This window comes from Colletotrichum truncatum, assembly GCF_014235925.2.
Source record: "Colletotrichum truncatum strain CMES1059 chromosome Unknown Contig_0001, whole genome shotgun sequence".
Taxonomy (NCBI): Eukaryota; Fungi; Ascomycota; class Sordariomycetes; order Glomerellales; family Glomerellaceae; genus Colletotrichum; species Colletotrichum truncatum.
In genome coordinates this window covers 9,953,434-9,971,765 of record NW_027222398.1, presented here as the reverse complement: position 1 = coordinate 9,971,765, position 18,332 = coordinate 9,953,434, and the positions used below count along the sequence as shown (strand labels likewise).

At 51.6% G+C, this 18,332-nt stretch overlaps 6 protein-coding genes across 6 annotated transcripts; 3 read left to right on the top strand and 3 right to left on the bottom strand.

Moving 5' to 3' along the window:
• Window positions 1-277: 277 nt before the first annotated feature.
• CTRU02_202792 (GCY protein) lies at window positions 278-1,307 on the top strand (the record flags this gene model as incomplete). Its single annotated transcript, XM_036728956.1, has 2 exons — window positions 278-612; window positions 671-1,307. The coding sequence occupies 2 exons, from the start codon at window positions 278-280 to the stop codon at window positions 1,305-1,307; spliced, it is 972 nt and encodes a 323-aa protein (XP_036579471.1).
• Window positions 1,308-1,349: 42 nt separating this feature from the next.
• Window positions 1,350-3,804, bottom strand: CTRU02_202791 (fungal specific transcription factor domain-containing protein; the record flags this gene model as incomplete). The annotated part of the gene is made up of 2 exons (XM_036728955.2): window positions 1,350-2,268; window positions 2,324-3,804. 2 exons carry the CDS (start codon window positions 3,802-3,804, stop codon window positions 1,350-1,352), a joined length of 2,400 nt encoding a protein of 799 aa, XP_036579470.2.
• Window positions 3,805-5,492: 1,688 nt separating this feature from the next.
• On the bottom strand, window positions 5,493-7,261 carry CTRU02_202790 (transporter C1002.16c-like protein 24; the record flags this gene model as incomplete). Its single annotated transcript, XM_036728954.1, has 4 exons — window positions 5,493-6,109; window positions 6,181-6,780; window positions 6,841-7,009; window positions 7,076-7,261. 4 exons carry the CDS (start codon window positions 7,259-7,261, stop codon window positions 5,493-5,495), a joined length of 1,572 nt encoding a protein of 523 aa, XP_036579469.1.
• A 1,418-nt stretch (window positions 7,262-8,679) lies between these two features.
• Window positions 8,680-10,506, bottom strand: CTRU02_202789 (Maltose permease MAL31-like protein 9; the record flags this gene model as incomplete). The annotated part of the gene is made up of 3 exons (XM_036728953.1): window positions 8,680-8,995; window positions 9,055-9,414; window positions 9,485-10,506. 3 exons carry the CDS (start codon window positions 10,504-10,506, stop codon window positions 8,680-8,682), a joined length of 1,698 nt encoding a protein of 565 aa, XP_036579468.1.
• Window positions 10,507-12,281: 1,775 nt separating this feature from the next.
• CTRU02_202788 (arca-like protein) lies at window positions 12,282-14,211 on the top strand (the record flags this gene model as incomplete). Its single annotated transcript, XM_036728952.2, has 4 exons — window positions 12,282-12,842; window positions 12,922-13,612; window positions 13,740-13,946; window positions 14,057-14,211. The coding sequence occupies 4 exons, from the start codon at window positions 12,282-12,284 to the stop codon at window positions 14,209-14,211; spliced, it is 1,614 nt and encodes a 537-aa protein (XP_036579467.2).
• Window positions 14,212-16,070: 1,859 nt separating this feature from the next.
• Window positions 16,071-17,086, top strand: CTRU02_202787 (inositol oxygenase; the record flags this gene model as incomplete). The annotated part of the gene is made up of 2 exons (XM_036728951.1): window positions 16,071-16,970; window positions 17,030-17,086. The coding sequence occupies 2 exons, from the start codon at window positions 16,071-16,073 to the stop codon at window positions 17,084-17,086; spliced, it is 957 nt and encodes a 318-aa protein (XP_036579466.1).
• Window positions 17,087-18,332: the final 1,246 nt, after the last annotated feature.

The window sequence follows — 18,332 nt, the reverse complement described above, 5'->3', positions numbered from 1 at the left end:
GGGCTTGGGTGACAGGGATATGGATATGTAGCAGGATAATAATCCGACAGTCAAAGAGAAGCTCCGTGATATCGCGACGAAAGAGCCACAGTTATGTTCAATAGAAACCGTATGTACAGTGGCTGAAACTGATTTAATCATTCTTGTTTTGTTCATTAAGTTGCCTGTTCTGGCACATCCTCACATCTTGAGCCTCTCTGTTGCAGTGTCACCCCCAATCAACCTACACACCAAATCAAGTTACGGATAACGTCATCCCTGCACTTTATTAGACAAGATGCCTCTCACTACACATTTCACTCTGAACACTGGCGCGAAAATTCCCGCCGTGGGATTCGGCACTTGGCAGGCTGGTCCGCATGAGGTAGAGCGTGCAGTCGAGACTGCGCTGCGCGCCGGATATCGCCATATTGACTGCGCTGCCATCTACCGCAATGAGGCCGAAGTTGGTGAAGGCATTCGCAAGAGTGGCGTGCCGCGGTCTGATATCTTCATCACCGGAAAGCTGTGGAACACCAAGCACAAGGCTGAAGATGTGGAATCCGGTGTTGATAAGACGCTAAAGGATTTGGGCACTGATTACCTTGATCTGTTTCTGATGCACTGGCCAGTGTAAGTGGTTTTCTCGATCTTGCAAGGGGGTGAAAATCAGTGTTAACAGTATAACTAGCGCATTCAAGCCGTCAGACAAGTGGTTTCCCATCGACTCCAACGGCGTCTTTGAGCTAGCTGACATTGACCCGGCGGAAACGTGGGCTGCGATGGAGAAGCTGGTTGAAAAGGGCAAAGTCCGCGCCATCGGCGTCTCCAACTTCACCGTACAGCGTCTTGAAGACCTCTTGTCTAAAACCAAAACGGTTCCCGCCGTAAATCAAGTGGAGGCGCACCCCTACCTGCAGCAGCCTAAGCTCTTGGATTTCTGCCAATCCAAGGGCATCCAATTGGCTGCCTACTCGCCGTTGGGTAACAACCAGACCGGTGAGCCGAGGACGGTGGATGACCCTCTTGTTGGAGAGCTCAGCAAGAAGCTTGGCATCGACGGAGGTCAGCTGCTAGCCTCCTGGGGTGTTCAGCGTGGTACCGTTGTCTTGCCCAAGAGCGTTACCCCTAGTCGGATAGAGTCCAATTTCAAGGTCCAGGAGCTGCCTGCGGACGCATTTGCGCAGTTGAACGGCCTCGAGAGAAACAAGAGATTCAACTGGCAGACGAGGTGGGGATTTGACATCTTCCAGGAGCTGGGAGAGGAGGAGGTCAAGCGTGTGGCGCAGGAGACGGGGCCGGAAAACCTTACAAAGTTCACCATTTAAATGTTAGATTTTACGATTAGATTTCTTCATTATAGACCAAGTTCAACCCCCTATATCTGGCATCCAGTCGTATGGGTTCGTATCGATGTCTAAGTAGGGGGCAAATGCTGACGAATCGAGGTCTAGCCAATCCGTAGTCTGCCACTCATCCAACAGGTTGGAGCCAAGAAGCTCTGCATCTCCTTGGCTCGCGAGATCAACAGCCCCGGGACCAGCAGAATATGCAGAGTTGAAGTCAAATCCACCCATGGTAGCAGTGGCATTGCCTTGATGTTGTGGAGGCAGTACTTGTGTATCGGCAGTGAACGGTGTAGATCGAGGAGCGGCGGATTGGGAGGCTTGCACAGGCCCTCCGTTGTTTTTCCGTGACATTTGGCCAAGACCCTCAGTTCGGAATTCCTCCAGGATAATTGCATATCGACGACTTGGTGAATTGGTCGCTGTTGCATGAGCAAGATGGGTCTGGCAACGCTCGGCCAGGTCCATAAGCTTTGCGTGTTTTGCATTTCCCTCTCCCTCGAGTGACATACCTCGGCGTTTCTGTTGAATGTCCCATACATAAGTCACAAGTAGGGCGCAAAATGTGACATACTGCGTCCACCAAAAGGCGTGGAAGATGGGTCCTTCAGCAGCCATGCCGTCAACGGTCTCAAAGACTGTGCGCGCCGCTCCGATGCATTCGAGGATTTGCTTCTCACTGCCAGCACTCAGATTTCCCAAAAGAAAGAGCCTGTTGGCATGCATAATAGCATGGGAGTAGGCTAGCTTCAGCACTGTCGCTTGGCGACGGAAACTTGGAATGAGTCTCGAGGGCCGAATTGAGCCCAGATGTGGAGGTAAACTGGCGCGCCACTCATGAATCTTTTCGCTAAAGCGATGTGCAGCGTCAACTCGTTCCTGTTCCGAGATAGCTTTGATCGAGTACACCTCTCTGGAGATGTTGCCGATAATCTGCGCAATCCTATATAAGAGTCAGTCTACAGTGGTGGAAAAATCGTAGCAGCTAAGGCCCTTACTTAACGTGGCATATTAAAGCGTCTATATGACTGTCCAGCTGCTCTTCAACTCGCTCGAGCGGACCTTGTACAGCCATATCCTCATCGTCGATCCTATCAGGGAGATCTTGATCAATGTCATCGTCATGAAAATGTCTAGGGCGACCGAAGATAACCCCCAAATATTTGTCAAGGACGTATGCAGTCCAGAATGTTCGTATGCGACACTGAGCTTGGATGTAATCCGAGTTGGCAGATGCCAGAGCTCTCTTCTTGGCAGCCTTGCGATGCATTCCTAGAGCAGACACTATCTGAAGGGTGTCGCCAAACGTATACCACGCACGGTTCATCCTGGAGGTAGTAAGGAGATAGAGTACTTGGATAAGACGGGACTGGGCGGATTCTAGTCTGGGGAGACCGGTTTCTCGTTCTGTCAACCGTAGCGCGACGCAAAATAAGCGATCGCTTCGTGCAAGCGAAAGGGCCTCATCCGCTGGCGAGTGGAAGCCTTTGGACTTTTCGCTATGGGCTGCGGCAACAGAGAGTGCAGTCAAAACGACAGAGGCTTTCGCACGACCAATATCTTGCCAAAATGGCTTGCCCTGGTGGAGGTTGCTCACCATCGACTTGAGCCAACTTTCAACTGAAGGACGGTGAAGCACACGATAAGTGGCAATACACACATCGAAATATAGTGCCAGTAGTACCTGTAGCTCTTGGGAGTCTGGTAATGAAAGGTTCATGACGTCTTCATCGGTGATTGGAGGGAGAGGTTTGTCACCAGCCAACATGAGCGGCTGGTTTTCCGTCGAGGCATTCACATCATCAGGCACGATAGTACTATCGTGTTTTGATAACCTCTTCCATGCTCGATGTAGGAATGTGACACCGGAGGTTGGGTCAAAGACCTGGCCTTGAATCTCAGCCATTCCAAGCTCTGGAGAAGCTCTGGATGCTGGTCCTTGACTCTCGCGAACCTGTCCCCGCAGCGAAGACTGCGGCGGCACCACCGGCACTGAGATATTTTGCCCCTCTGTTTCCGTCGTCCGATACATCACAGTAGGCTCTTCCGAACCAGACGACGGGCCAGGACGATTCGTGCCTGTCGAGTTTGCGGACCAGACAGCAGAGGGTGGAGGCGTTGGAGGTCTCCCGCGGGAATACTTGGCATCATACACACAGTTCAGACCTTTGCGAGTACATTTGTCGCAGGGAATGGTACCGCTGCATTTTGCCTTGCGCTGCTTGCAAAAGTCGCAAGCCCGGCTGACCTTCTGGGCCTTGCGGCGACTAGCTACCGCCGCCGCAGTGGCCGGAAGCTGCTGCTGCTCATCGGAGAGGGGAGACTGGTGATCGGCCGAGCTGAAGCTTCTTTTCCGCGAGTCCGCAAGACCGACTCCGTGAGGGCTAGGCGCCGAGGCAGTCGACGAAGAGCGATGGGTATCGAGGGGTGCCGGCCCGGCAGGGCTGGTGAGAGGTCGACGGAACTCGGAGACATCCATGGCCGATTGATTGTATGGTTGGCCGAGCGGACTTGACGTCCCGGCGGTCGAATGCCTGGCGGAGACAGGTGAGCCTATGCGCATGCACAGGAAGGTTGAGGAGATTGGAGAATCGGAAAAGAGAGAGTTGGGTGAGACAGAAAGTGACGGAAAAGGGAGGGCATTTGTCTGTGGGAAGACCAAGACTGGAGGATGAGGGGCAGAGGTGGGGGGCCTGCAAAACTAATGTTACATAGACAAGGTTCCCCGCGCCGACAAGACATGGGGAGCTAGTACCTATGAGTGCTTGAATCATGAGTGGCTTGCTTGTGACCTAAGGTACGACCGGATCCAAAGGCCGTCTCCTGATGGTTGGTTGGAGGATGGCTACGGATTTCTTGAAGGAGAAGAACGTATCCGGTTTGACCCGTTGAACATGACCCGTTGAACATGGCAGCAAAAGGATGGATCCAGTAGACGTTCAAAGAACCCATGCATATCCAACGTTCGGCAACCCATCCCGGGTACGCTACTATGGTGGAGAGATACAGTAGAGGCCGGTTGTCCGCTGCTAAGCTTGTTATTGCCGAGCATGGCCGTTAGGCGAAGAGCCATTTGAGCTGGCCATGAGATATGACTACGAATTCAGCGGATTATGGGACTCGAGAGGATGACGTAATCGATACTACAAGCAACATTGTGATCTTGCGAGCATGTCTATTCCATTGTTGAGTGAAGTTATCCCCGAGTTGTAGCCGAGTTGTGCAGTGCCAAAGATCCGAGAGCCGAAGCTACCGATCCGACACAACGGCTGTGAATCAGATGAAAATGAAACGGACTAGTTGACAGTCCATCGACTATTACAAACCACTGTGGTGAGTTGGTTTGAGAAGCACCTGCAAGCTGTGGATACACTCAATTGGCCATAGTATGACTCTAGTTTACCATCTGATGGCAGTAGAGAGATAATATTCTGATATAAAATACTTTTCAAAGTCGTAAACTTATTCAGGCGGATGACTCAGTTTTTCATTGGAGATAAGCATGCTAAGGATCATTCTGTTTGAGTATTTCTTGGGCTGTTGGTGGTGGTATATTGAATAAGCTTTTCAGTAATAGTTCATATTGAGTGAACCCTTCCAACAATTATCCCATAGAAAGTCACGAGACGACGTTTTCGCCATGGGAGAGTTTAAGTCAACTGGTGCTCTCAAGTTTACCAGCTTCTTTTTTCTATTTAACTAATTTGCTAAACTTAAGGTACATCCATTTCCAGAAATCCAAGGCGCGTAAGAGGTATTGGTGTGGACACAACACTATACTATCGTACACATGCATGTTAATACAAAATATGGGGAAAGCTAATAAACAGCATGTGTATCAGATGTAATACGGAGTGGGAATGACTATCAAAGTAGACATATATAGCCTTGGCAGAAATGGCAGCTTGTAGCAGTAGCTGGGATAACCCTATGGTCTAGCCATCTTACGAATGAATTCCAGTTCATCGCTAGATTGTGGTAAAAGCTTGAGAGGCAAGATTTGGGCCAGAACACGATTGTTTCTATTGAGAATCAAGAATCGCTATGCGAGTAAAAAAGAGTATTAACAGTCTTGAGTACGTCCTCCGAGATTGATCTATCCGATGTGCCATTTTCACATGCCGAATAATCTTGCAGCAAAGTCATTCATAAGTCCTAGTATCCATCTTACAGCGTGTATCTGAAGAGCGGGCTCTTGTCACCCATCTCGATCAACTGTTCCTCGGTATACATGGATCGCACCTCCTCCTCGGTAATCTTGTCCCTCTTCGCATTACCCCATTTGTAGCTCAACTCGAGCAACAGGGCCACAATCAAGCCGCTGCCACCAAAAGCCAACGACAGGCCGAAACCAGTGTAGTACTTGGGCTTCTCACTGTCGAGGTACATGTAGCTGCCAATGATACCACCAATGTTGCCAACGCAGATGTTGAAGGCGACACCAATGGCACGACGAGATGCGGGAGCCAGGTTGTTGGCGGCCCAGGAGGAACCGGCGGGTTGAATGGGGTAGATACCAATACAAGTAATGATAACACCAACCATTGCAGTGGCAATGTTACCCGCAAGGTCGCCCTTGAGAGAGATGATAATGGCGTAACCGATGGCGATCAAGCCGAGGGGAATAACGACGAAAGGCATACGCCAGTAGAAGCGATCGGAGAGACGCGCGAAGAAAATCGCAGAGCCGGCACCGGCGACGTACGCGGGGACGGTCATGAGCTGTGCTGCCGTGTTGTCGAAGCCCATGGCTTTGGTAATGGTTGGAAGAGTGAACTTGGTGCCTTGCAAGTTTGTCAGTACATTTCTTGCCTCCAACAAAATGCGGATAAAAAAAAAAAAAAAAAGAACTCACCATAACTGCAAGCAGAAGTAGCCAGCAGAGCCCACGCCTGCATGTATAGCCTCCAGTTGGTGATAACGGCCTTCAGGTCACCCCACTTGAACTTCTCCTCCTGCTGCTCGTCTCTGAACCGGCCACCCTGCTTGATGAAGCGCTGGAGCTCGAGGAATCGAATCTCATCGGGCTCAAGCCACTTGCCGCTGAGCTCAGGGCTGTCGATCAAAAAGAAAAAGGTGGAAACGCCCAGCAGGACAGTGAAGATGCCCTCGAGGAGGAAGATCCAGCGCCAGCCTTCGTAGCCGCCGACACCGTCCATCTTGGCGATGGCAGCAGCCAGGAGGCCAGAGAATGCACCTGAGAGGGCAGAAGTGCAGTAGAACCAGGCGATTCTGGCGGCGAGGTCACGAGGCATGTACCAAAAAGTGCACAGGTAAACGGCGCCAGGGTAAAAGCCGGCTTCGAAAACGCCGAGGAGGAGACGGACACCGAGCAGACCGCCAAAGTTGGTGACTACGCCGTGAAGAGTCATGATGACACCCCAGATTGTGACGAGAGTGCCGAGGTACACGGAGGGTCGCTTGAACTTTTTCAGCAGGATGTTACTGGGAACCTCTGGGGGTAGAGTCAGCGGAGAGGTTTCTCAATGCGCGGAGACGGCTCAACTGAGCTTACCAAGAAGAATGTAGGGGACGAAGAAGAGAGATAGCGCAATGTTCCATTGGACACCAGTGAGGTTCAGGTCCTCTGCCAGACCCTCGATCTTGGCGTTGCCGATATTGGCGCGGTCAAGATGAGAGATGAGGTAGAGCACCGCAAGCATAGGCACAAGGCGAATATCAACCTGTATAAGGTAGTTACATCAGCATACTGCGAATATGGGAAGTGCCAAGAGAGAACTGAAACTCACCTTGCGAGTTGTTCTCTTTCTCTGCTCGGGGGTGTAGTTGGCGTAGAACTCGGCGTCATCGTCGCTCAGGCCCAACACGCGCATATTATCAATGGTGCGCACGACGGGGCCCTTCTCCGAGTCGGTCGAATTCTCGGCCTCCCGATCGTCAATGAAGGCGATCTCTGGCTTGTCGGCGGCCGACATCTTGACTGTGTGTCCTGGGGTTTTGTCTTTGGAGGGGGGTATATCGTGTCAAATGCCTAAAGGCTTGATATGTTGACAACGACGTTGTCGTACTCAACTGTTGAGAGAAGAGAAAGATGAGGTAAGAGGGAAAAGGGGAAGTTGTTTCTGGCCTAGAGAGAGGGAAGGGCATCAGACTGAGATCCCAAAGGTTCGAGTTGCGCCAGAGCTCATTTGTATGTTTCGATGAAAGCCAACTTCTGGACTGGATAGATGAGTTTCCAGTTACGTTTATGTGGAGGCAACGGTAGCAACAGACACATGTACAGGCACAGGCACACAAGACTTGGCGTATGCAGCAAAGTGGCTTTCGCGCAAAGTCGGCCAGCACTCTCGTCGCGCCCCGTTGTGGAACATTGAGGAGATTCACGCCGTGCGGGGACCCCGCAATCGCGGAGAACGGGTCAGCCGCTGTGGATGTTTGCTGTACTGACACAATGGTATTCTTCACATTGTATGGTTTCGACTTATCCGTCGTGACGGATTTCCAAAGAGGCGCCACTTTAAATCGAATGTTGTTTGACATTTGTGATGGAGGCTACGGATTTGGATCCACTTCAGGAGTCCGCCAGAGGGGCTGGGAGCAAGCAGACGGGGGGGTGTCCTAGTCTTTGTTCGGGAACGAAAGGGGCACTAATCTTTGACAAGAACATATCGCGGGGAGAAATGAGGACTAGCTAAGATGTCTCTTGGTCAGGGATGTCTCCGAGTCAAGTCTATCAAGGAGACGGACTTGAATCCAACCAACCAGTCATGGTTCCAATAGACTGTTCACTGCTAAGGTAACTAAGGAACAAACTGACAAGCTCCCTACGGTTTAGACGGCTCGGCGAAGGCCCTGGTAAAAGCTTCGCCCACGGAGATTAGAAGACGGCAGCAATCCGACTGGAGCTAATTGTCGGTAGTTGGAGGGATGCGGAGAATTGTGACCACCCACAGAGGACAGTAGACACCCTTCGCCACGGGCTGGCTCCCGCAATGTAACGACAAGCAACCGATGTGCCGCACAGAACGTCCCATGGATCATCCGTTTTCTCCCGTCTCTAGCCATTACCGCGGCCAATAAATGGTGCGGGGAATGCGGGGAGATTGACGGACTTGCGATGCGACGGATCTTTACACGTCTTCAGTTCACATTCATAGCATTAGAAAGCGGTAGATATCCGTACAGTTAAGTAGCGTTCTTATTATATTCATTAGATATCGTATGCGTCGTCGGAATTAGATACATGCATTACGGCGTCATGAAAGCCTTGCGTGCCCATCAAGTCTTAGCACGTCAACAATAGTTTGTCGTTGCTGGGCCGCCTGGCTTCCCAGCGTGAAATTAAAAATTGTACTTCCCCCTCACTCTCTTTGCTCGTCTCTCCATTGTCGCATTACACATTGGCATTCTTCTCAGAGTGCGAGATGCGGATTTGCTGGTGGTAGTTTTGCATCGCCTTCTCACCAACATCCTCGTCAAAGACATTGACCTTGGTCGACTCGAACTTGCGCGCGCTGACCTTGTGCTCGAACAGAACGTCCAACTCCGCATAAGTACGGCCGCGAGGCTCCGGAACGCGGAAGTAGGTGTAAATGCAGCAGCAGAAGCAGATGCCAGCCCAGAAAAAGCCGGTGTAGTTGGACCAATTCCATGCCGTTGGGTTGAGCATGTAGGGGGTGAGGACGTTGTTGATGATGTTGACAATGTTGCTGCAGTGGAAGTTAGCGATGCGATCAAATTGAGACGGAGTTAAGTCGTGTCAACTTACTAAAGGTTACGACCCAGTACAACAGTCTTGATCTGCAGACGACGCGAGGGCAGCTCACTCACGAGCGAGTAGCAGACGGTACCGACAGTGAGCTGATAGAACATGGCCCAGACGATCATGACACTTCCTGTCGCTAACGCGCCCTGGTCTCGGTGTTGTTCCGGGACCAGACCCAAGAAGCCGAGGATCAGGAGCATGCTGCAGAGACCGCAAAGACCGTAAAAGTAGAGAGTACGTCGGCCAATGCCCCACGACATAAGGAACCAAGCGCCAAAGACACCAGCCATGTTGATTGCGTACTGGCCAAGGGCGAATTTGTATGAGTTGGCGACGGAGAGACCGGCTTGCTTGAGGAAGTATCTACGTTTATGTTAGCGGATGCAAATAGGTCATCTCAATGATGTAAAAGAAAAAAGGAATGGCGACATACGTAGAATAGTTTGAGAAGGAATTGCCGCTGAGGTTTTGAATCGCCCAGGTCATGCAAACAATTTCGGTACGGCGCAAGTCGACACCCTTGAAGCAATCCAAGTATGTTGCGCCGGCCGTGATCTTCTCCTCGAGCGCAGTGGTGTGCACCATCATGGCAACCGTCTCGTCGGCATCGAAATCCGTGTTCTTGTCGCGACTCGTCAAGCGCAGCAGAGATTTCTTCGCCTCGTCAATCTTGCCCTTGCGCACCAGCCACCACGGCGACTCGGGCGCGAAGAAGATACCAAGCGCCAGCGGCACCGGCCACATCCATTGCAGCGCATACGGGATACGGTACGCCCACTCGTCCTCGCGGTCAAGCATGGACATGATGACGCCGATACCAATCTCCTGTCCCAGGCCCCAGCAGAAGTTGACATAGGTCGTCAGGTAGCCGCGCAGGGCGACGGGGCAGACCTCGGAGGCATAGGTGATGCACAAAGTCTGGAAAACGCCCCAGGGAACACCACACAGAATCTCGGCCGCCAAAAGAGTCTGGACATTCTGCGCGGTGAAGAAGATGGTGGTAAAAGCGGCCACTAGCATCAAACAAGTGATGACGGTCCACCTGTAGCCGAAGCGTTCCGAGACCCATCCGTTGATAAAGAGGCCGATGATCTCGCCGACGGTAGCACCGTTGCTGAGGCCGGCCTGCCATGAGGCGGGAACCTCGCAGACACCTTGGGCGTTGCAGACACCGTACTTGCGGTTGAACTGGGGGAAAGCGTAGAAATTGCTGACGAGAGAGATATCGTAGCCCTCCATGGCGATACAAGTCGAGATGAGGACCGACCACGCAATGGCCTTGGGGTAGAGCTTGATGCCCTCCATAAGGCTCATCTTCTGCTCCTTGTCTGAAGCCGATTTGGCATTTTGGACAAATGTGCTGGCGAGCTTTGCAGACTGATGATCACCGACTTCTGCAGATTGGCGGTCGACACCGACGACGAGGTCGTCAGCTGGGGGCGTTTTTGACGCCATTGTGGTGAAGCAAAAAACGACCTCAAGAAAGACCAGCTGGCAAAAAAAAGAAAGAAAAAAACTTTCAGTCTGCGATGGTGTCGATCGTGTGAATGCGTGCGGGGTTGAGATGGCTGATGATGGATGAAGCCAAGACGCTCACAGAAAAAGTCTGCAAAGGAAGAAAACCGATGCGCCTCAGTAGGTTTGAGGAAATCTCGAGAAAAATATGCGCGAGATGGTTTGTTTGTGGGACAATGTCAAAGGCTCGATAGAAACCCACAAAAGAAAGGGCTCGAATTTTTACGAAAGAGCGAAGAAAGACTGGGGCCTCGGAAGAGATTAATAGTTGGAATTGATCCGTCGGCATCACGCTTTCATCGGTGATGAATCGTAGTTTGGCAATCTTCCGAACGCCACGGTCCAGCTAATGAGAAGACCGAGTCGAGTCCCGTTCTATGCCGAGGGACAGGGGCAATGGTGCCAGTAAACAGCGTCGATATCTGGACGGGGTCCCTCTCTCGTTCCTCTTTCTGGCCTAAACGAGTCGTCGTTGGCCATACTACGTTGTAGATGAGGTAACATTGCGGGCGACATATGAGGGGTCAACAGCCATGGCAAAGGCCTGTTCAACGTGAGGGGAACTTGTCGCAATTGGCTATCATGCCATTGAGTTTTGTGTCTATGCGTGTGCCATACATCGGGGTATGTGAGATGGTGTGTAATTGTTGGTCAGGTGAGCCATGTTGGATGAAGCTCATTAGGGCCAATGAGGGGTCTTGGGTAGAAGAAGGGTAAATAGAGAGAGGGAAAACAAAAAAGACAAGAATTGGGGAACAGGGCCGAGTCAGAAGTTGGAATGACATGAAGAGGGGGGGGACAGCTCCAAATATGACTTTGGAAGAGCGGTGGAAACTCATCCTTTTGCTACCCAGTTTGTGAAAACTGCCACAGCCCCGGAATGACCTCAGGATCAAGATTCCGATCAGCGAGAGTTGCAGACCCTGAAGAATCTCTCAGAGTGGGTTTCGTGTGGTTTTGTCGGACTGGCTCGGTCATCGGAGTTTGGCATTGCCAGGCTAGGGGTGGTGCTCTAAAAGCAGTAAAATCTGCCCGGTCGCAAGCCAGAAAACCCCCTAACATTTACCTGACAGTGGAGGGATGTCGTCGCTGGGCTGCTGACAAGTCGCAATCCCCACACATGTCATTCGTCGCAGCCCCAGACTCAAGCCTTCGCCAACAACTTAGATCTGCTCAAAATCGAGGGGGTCCCCCAGACCTTCTCCATCTTCCCCGGGTTTCATTCAATCTCGAAAGCAGCCGCACTGGGGTCGGAAAGAATTGACAATTGCAAAGTGGCATGCCATCTCCCGAAGCGCCTGATTCGTTGAGTGCCACGACCTGGTGAGTTGACCGCGCACCAAAGTCTGGCGATCCACTGCAGAGGGGGGGCCGGGGGGCGCGGAAAAAAAAGCCTCTTTTGGAGACGAGGTCATTCACGCCGACGGCAGTACGGGCGAGAAAGCCGGCAAAGAGCCTCATTGCGATGAGGCTGTAGTTGACGGTGGTGATGACCTCGTTTGCTGGAAAGGCTTTTTAGAGAGAGAGAGAGAGAGGTTGAGTTGTTGTGTTGAGTCGAGAAGTCGAGGAAACTCAACTCGTGAGGGGGGAATGGAAGCTGAAGACGGAAAACAGAGATTTCAAAGGAACACAACCAAGCTGACCTTTTTCCCAGTGAACAGTGTCGTGAACAGCATCTACGATGTGACCGCGTGTTGCCCGTGTGTGGGCGTTGTATGTTGACGGGGAGAGAATGCAAGAAGGGTTATAAGTTTCGAGCGCCCAAGCATGCCGTTTTCAAAGAGAGTCACAAGTGGCCAGCGCCGCCGAAGAAGCTCAAGTTCATCGACGAGACGCGCGGGGTAGAGCTCGGGGAGACGATAGACTTGGACGAACAGGCCGAAAACTCACCTCCAGAAGATGAAGAAACGACAACCACTTCTCCAGGAACGGCAACTGTGGGAGACTCTACCGTCTCGGAGGAGAGGCAAAGACCGTCACTCCCCACGGAAAAGGCGGCGAGCTGGCCTCTTCCCGACGAGAGCCATCATGGCAGCAGTGACATAGTCGACGAGCCCTTGTTGTCACAACGCGCATCGCTGAGCACCCCGGGAGGCGACCAGCTCAGCCAAGACGACAGCCATCGCGGGCATTCCAACTCGATCGACACGCTGCCGCCGCTAGAGTCTCTCGTACCGCCGACGGGAGGCATCTACACAGATCGCCCCATCTGGCCGATCCAAGGACGCCAGGAAGCTACTCTGTTCCGTCATTACGTGGACAAGCTAGGATTTTGGGTACGTTAAGAAAAGAAAAACGGGTGCAACTTGGCTTACTGGGGAAAAAAAAAAACCGATTTCTGACATTGTGTGCCAGCTCGACGCGTGCGATCCGACTAGGCACTTCGAGACCGAGGTACCACAGCGCTCCGGCTCATGTCCCATCCTGCTCAACGCCATCTTCGCGCTGGCGGCACGGCATCTCAGCCTGACGAGCGCGTACGACTCTCTCGCGTCGAACCGGTACCACGAGCAATGCCTGAACTACCTGATCCCGCTCCTGGACCACGCAGGAACGGTCTCTGACGAAAACTTGTTCGCGGCAACAATCATCCTTCGAGTGCTGGAAGAAATCGACGTAAATACGCTCGGCCAAGACACACACGGCCACCTCCTCGGAATTCACGCCTTTGTCAACGCCGGAGACCGCTACCTTATGCCGGGGACTCTGACTGCCGCCTGCTTCTGGGCGGGTCTGCGTCAGGAAATCTATAGCGCCGTCATCAACCAGCAGGTGGTCAGGATGAATCTAAGTCATGCCATAGTCGACAGATCGACCAGCCCGGGGGATGACTTCGTCTGGGCGAATCGTGCCATTGTGCACTGCGCCGACGTCCTCAATTTCTGCTTCGGGTCCGAGGCGGGGTCGGTTTTGCGATGGGGCCAGCTGGAAATGGCAAACAGAGAGTGGAAAAACGCACTGCCGGCTTCCTACACGCCCATCTTCTTCCGGGAGAGGACAGAAGAGGAGGCTTTTCCCGAAGTATGGTATCAAAAAGCGTGCCATAGTGAGTCTATCCCTGACGTACGGTCTCGGACATCGGCCGTCTCGACCCTCGAGATGACCCGAAGGCCTGGCTACGGTGTTGACGTCTGTCGTCGTAATTTCTACGTTTACTAACTACAGGGTACTAGTCATTGCTGTTCAGCATCACATTCTTGCCGAAATGTACCTCGTCTTGTTCAACCCGAGTATCCCACGAGTCGGCGGCACGCGTAAAGCAGCTGAGAAGCGCTTAACAGAGCAAATACAAGCCCTGCTACGAAGTCTATGTGGCATTGGCATGTGCAATCAGTGGTCTCCGCCAGCAATGTTCACGGCATGTATGGGAATAGCTATTGGTAAGCCCAGAGTTTCTTTTTTTCTTTTTCCTCCTTCACCTCCGCGTTGCTTTTCTGCATCTGCAACACGTGTTCCGCGGAGCTAGAGTTGCTGACTTTGGCATCTTCAGCCGGCGATCGCTTCGACGACAAAAACGACCAGGAAGCCCTATTGAACATGCTCCAAATCACCGAAAAGGCCCACGCGCGGCCCACGACGACGGTACGGGATCAGCTGATGCAGGCATGGGGGTGGATGGACGGGGAGGCGATGAGCGAGGCATGAGCGAGGCTAACACTAGGGGGAGTGTGGTGTAGTGTGGTGGTGCCACGCCTCGACTGGCGGGCCAGTTGCCGCGAAGGCGTTTGATGAAGGGCTTTCATGATTGGGTCTCACACTAACGACAAGGTTGGCGGAGGGCGTGGAGGCCACGCGGGGGATTGTTTCCCATTTGGATAGATCTGGATTTCGATAGACGGGCTGGAAAGGCTAGAAGCCCCGGACTTTTTTGGATTTCCCTTGGAAGTTTAGCATCACTCTGTGGATACCCCGACGACACGATACTATAGATTTCATGTTTGTGGGAGCAGGATCTGGCGTGCTTGGCTCTCGGCGGCAGGATGTAATGCAAAGCCGAATCAATCGGACATATTTCGCGATTCCAACTTTTTTGACCAAGGCTAACAATGGTTGTGTTCTGCCTACTTACTCCATATCGTGACCTAGAACCCCGTAACGGCCTTTGCCTGGCGTCACATTGTGCATACTGGGCTTGCGTAAGATGTGCCGCATGGCCGAAGCGTGAAAATCTGACAGCTACTATTAAACCACTTTTGTTGGTTGGAAAACACTCTACGGGCATGCTTGGAATGTGTCTGTGTGGGGTTGAGACCGGTTGGCATCTCGCCCTTTATTTCCACGCAACGAGGTATTGGGAAACTAGCTCCGAAAGATGTGACCCAAACTGATGTCACACTTCTCACTTTTGTGAAAAAATAGTTGGAGATTTCAGGTGTATGAGATGGTGAGGGGCAGCTTGGCAAGGGTCCCTTCGGCAAGTGTTTGGTGTTCGTAAGAGTCCAATCAGTAGGAAGCTATTACTGAAAGAAGGAGGGGGTCCCGCGGGGATGGAGATGGGCTGCATGGGATCCTTGGACGTTGTCTTGGTTGGCAGTCGAATTAGGGAATAGTCAAAAATAGTTTGCTAATCCCATGATGATGTGGCGGGGACTAAATTAAGCTTCGCCGCAGAGAACATGCAGAGCACAGTTACAACACAGGCTTGAGACCATCCCGGATGACGGTTGGCGTGGAGGAGAAGCTAGATGTAGGTGTGGAACAAGCATTGGAAGACATGGATGTAGGCGGAGGGATATCGGGAATTTTGCCCTGAATAAGCCGTGAGGAATTTTTGGTGTTTTTGAGTTGTCCAAAAGAGGTATGGCTTGGCATAGAGATACTTGAACAAGAGTCATGTGACTTATAGAATAGGAAATTCTGGAGGATTTTTCGGAAAAATTGGAGACGCCCTACTAGAATGGTGTTGGTCTCTCGAGAAACTAATCGGCGACTTTATCCCTTTTTATCCATCCAAATCCTGAAATTTCCAGTTCCTGGATGCCTCCATCACAACCCTCTCCACAGATCTGAATCTCGCCCCGTCTTTCCTGCTCCACGGTATCAACACGATGATCCACGAGGCATCGCTAAGCGGCATGATGGCCGTCACGGTAAGCTTAGGTTCGGGTTGCTTAGCCAAGTTGGCTGAATATAGTGCCCGCCAGGAACGAGACCCTTCACTTCATGTTCGGAAAATGGGCGAGGTACATGTCCTCCCCGCCACGTAGACCCCGCGGCACATGTCCCTCGCCATGTCCGACTTTTCCAATTTGCTGTTACTCCGAATACTCCTCCATTGACTTTCCCATTCTTCGTACTCATTTGTGTTTCCGCCTGTTAATGTTGTCTTGCCATCAACAACATATTTAAAGACAGCATCCAGAAGGAGTTTCCTGCTCTTCTTGTTCATCAGCAATTCAGTCTTCTGATATTCAGTGATACCAACTTCAAAGTCAAATCTCTTTCTTCAACTTGAGTGTATCGCATTTCTTATTTTCTTTTTCTTATCATACACACATTTCACAATGGCCGCTGCTGTTGCTACCCCTTTCGTCAGGCCCAACGACGGCCACGACCTTGAGCAGACCACCGACTTTGTCGAGGAGGTCAACATCCTCAAGGATCAGCTCAACAAGCAAGAGAGTGAGACTACTTACGAGGACTCCAAGTTCGACTCCGAGAAGGACAAGACTGCTTTCCGCCAGTATGAGGACGCCTGCGACCGCGTCAAGAACTTTTACAAGGAACAGCATGAGAAGCAGACCGTCGACTACAACATCGCTGCTCGCGAGAAGTTTGCCATCGACCTCACCGGCGAGAAGCCCTGCCGAGAGGAGATGACCATCTGGGAGGCCATGGAGAAGCTCAACACCCTCATTGACAACTCCGACCCCGACACCGAGCTCTCCCAGATCCAGCATCTGCTCCAGACCGCCGAGGCCATGCGCCGCGACGGCAAGCCCCGCTGGATGCAGCTTACCGGTCTCATCCACGACCTCGGCAAGCTCCTCTTCTTCTACGGCGCCGAGGGCCAGTGGGATGTTGTCGGCGACACCTTCCCCGTTGGCCTCGCCTTTGACAACCGCATCATCCTGCCCTCCACCTTTGAGAACAACCCCGACACCAAGCACCCCGTCTACAGCACCAAGAACGGCATCTACAAGCCCGGCTGCGGTATCGAGAACCTCATGATCTCCTGGGGCCACGACGAGTACATGTACCGCGTCTGCAAGGAGCAGTCTAAGCTGCCCCGTGAGGCTCTCGCCATGATCCGCTACCACTCCTTCTACCCCTGGCACCGTGAGGGCGCCTACCGCGAGTTCATGAAGGAGGGTGATGAGGAGCTTCTCAAGGCTGTCCTTGCTTTCAACCCTTACGACCTGTACAGCAAGAGCGACGATGCTCCCTCTGTTGAGGAGCTCAAGGTACGTTCACAAATTAATCTTCCTTAATCAAGATTCCCAAGACTAACTCTTTTTCTCAGCCCTACTACATGGAGCTCATCGATGAGTACTTCCCCTCCAAGGTCATCAAGTGGTAAAGGTACAACCAAAAACTGTCACATTACGACTGGTATGAAAAGAGACGGATCGGGTACCCTCCCCAGGACATCTCGATAAACAGGGGGGCATGGCGTTTGGGATGATTTGATGGATAGATACACTTGTGGATGAGCGGTTTTTTATTTTATTTTATGAAATGAGCAAAAATGGCCAAGAGGCCTTTTAAGACTCACGAAAGTACTCGAGTTCAAAATGTCTGTACACTTCCGTTAGACAGCGCTCTATGAAGAAATTGTTGCAGCGCATATGAAGCCTTGGCTGACGTACCTAATTGTGCACACATGGTGACAGCTGTATGCAAAGCCCGGATCTGCATGCACCAACCAGTACCGCCTCTGCTGTTGTTAGTTGGCTGCGATGCTTTCTGACCAACTTTCTACGCAAAAGACTGGCGGCTTAAATTTCCACATTAGTACATGTGCGAGCGAATTAGACTTCTTACCCAGCATAACGTCTGCTCAACATCCTTTCGCATTATCCTAATACTGAAGGTTTAGCCAGACTTCATATGCGAAAAAGGTTGTAGACTAGGTTTCCGTTGTTTACTGATATGTTCCGAGGTGATCAAATCCCAACAACTGTCGATCTTCGTCGGGAGGTTACCCGGTTCTCATGATGAGGCAGCACTGCTTTACATCCATTGCGCTTCGTTGTGAGAACTTTCTAGGTTACTTTGTACACCACACATCATCATTATAGGTCCGTGTTAAGACCAATCCGGCTGATTTTTATCCTGGTTGTTTTACAGTTTCCGTGTCCGACAGAAAACAAGGCCGAAAGGAGGATGTTCGACCGTAAGGTCGGAGATATTTCCATTGTATGATCAGTGAGTACTACAAAAGCGTTTGTTACTACAACATTCCCATGATGACTATGGGTATTCTTGCGAAGAAAAGACTTGTCACCGATTCACTTATTGTTTCCCCCCTCAGGTTTATCACAGATCTGTAACACCGCTATTGAAGAGGGGATGTAACTTAGTAGTGCTGGGCTATTGCAGGACATCCGTGACTCTGCCATGAGGCACCATATCAACTAAATCAGACTCCTAGAAGGTAGAGAATCTTTTTTGTCTCATGAATTTCAAGAATGTGCACTCTGTGTCACATGAATGATTACGAATTAGCCGGCTTACGAGATATCAGGCTCAATCTGAGGACGTGCAGGTTGAGGCCAAAAGGACCCACATATGACTCAATCATGGATCACGATCTCGAACACGAT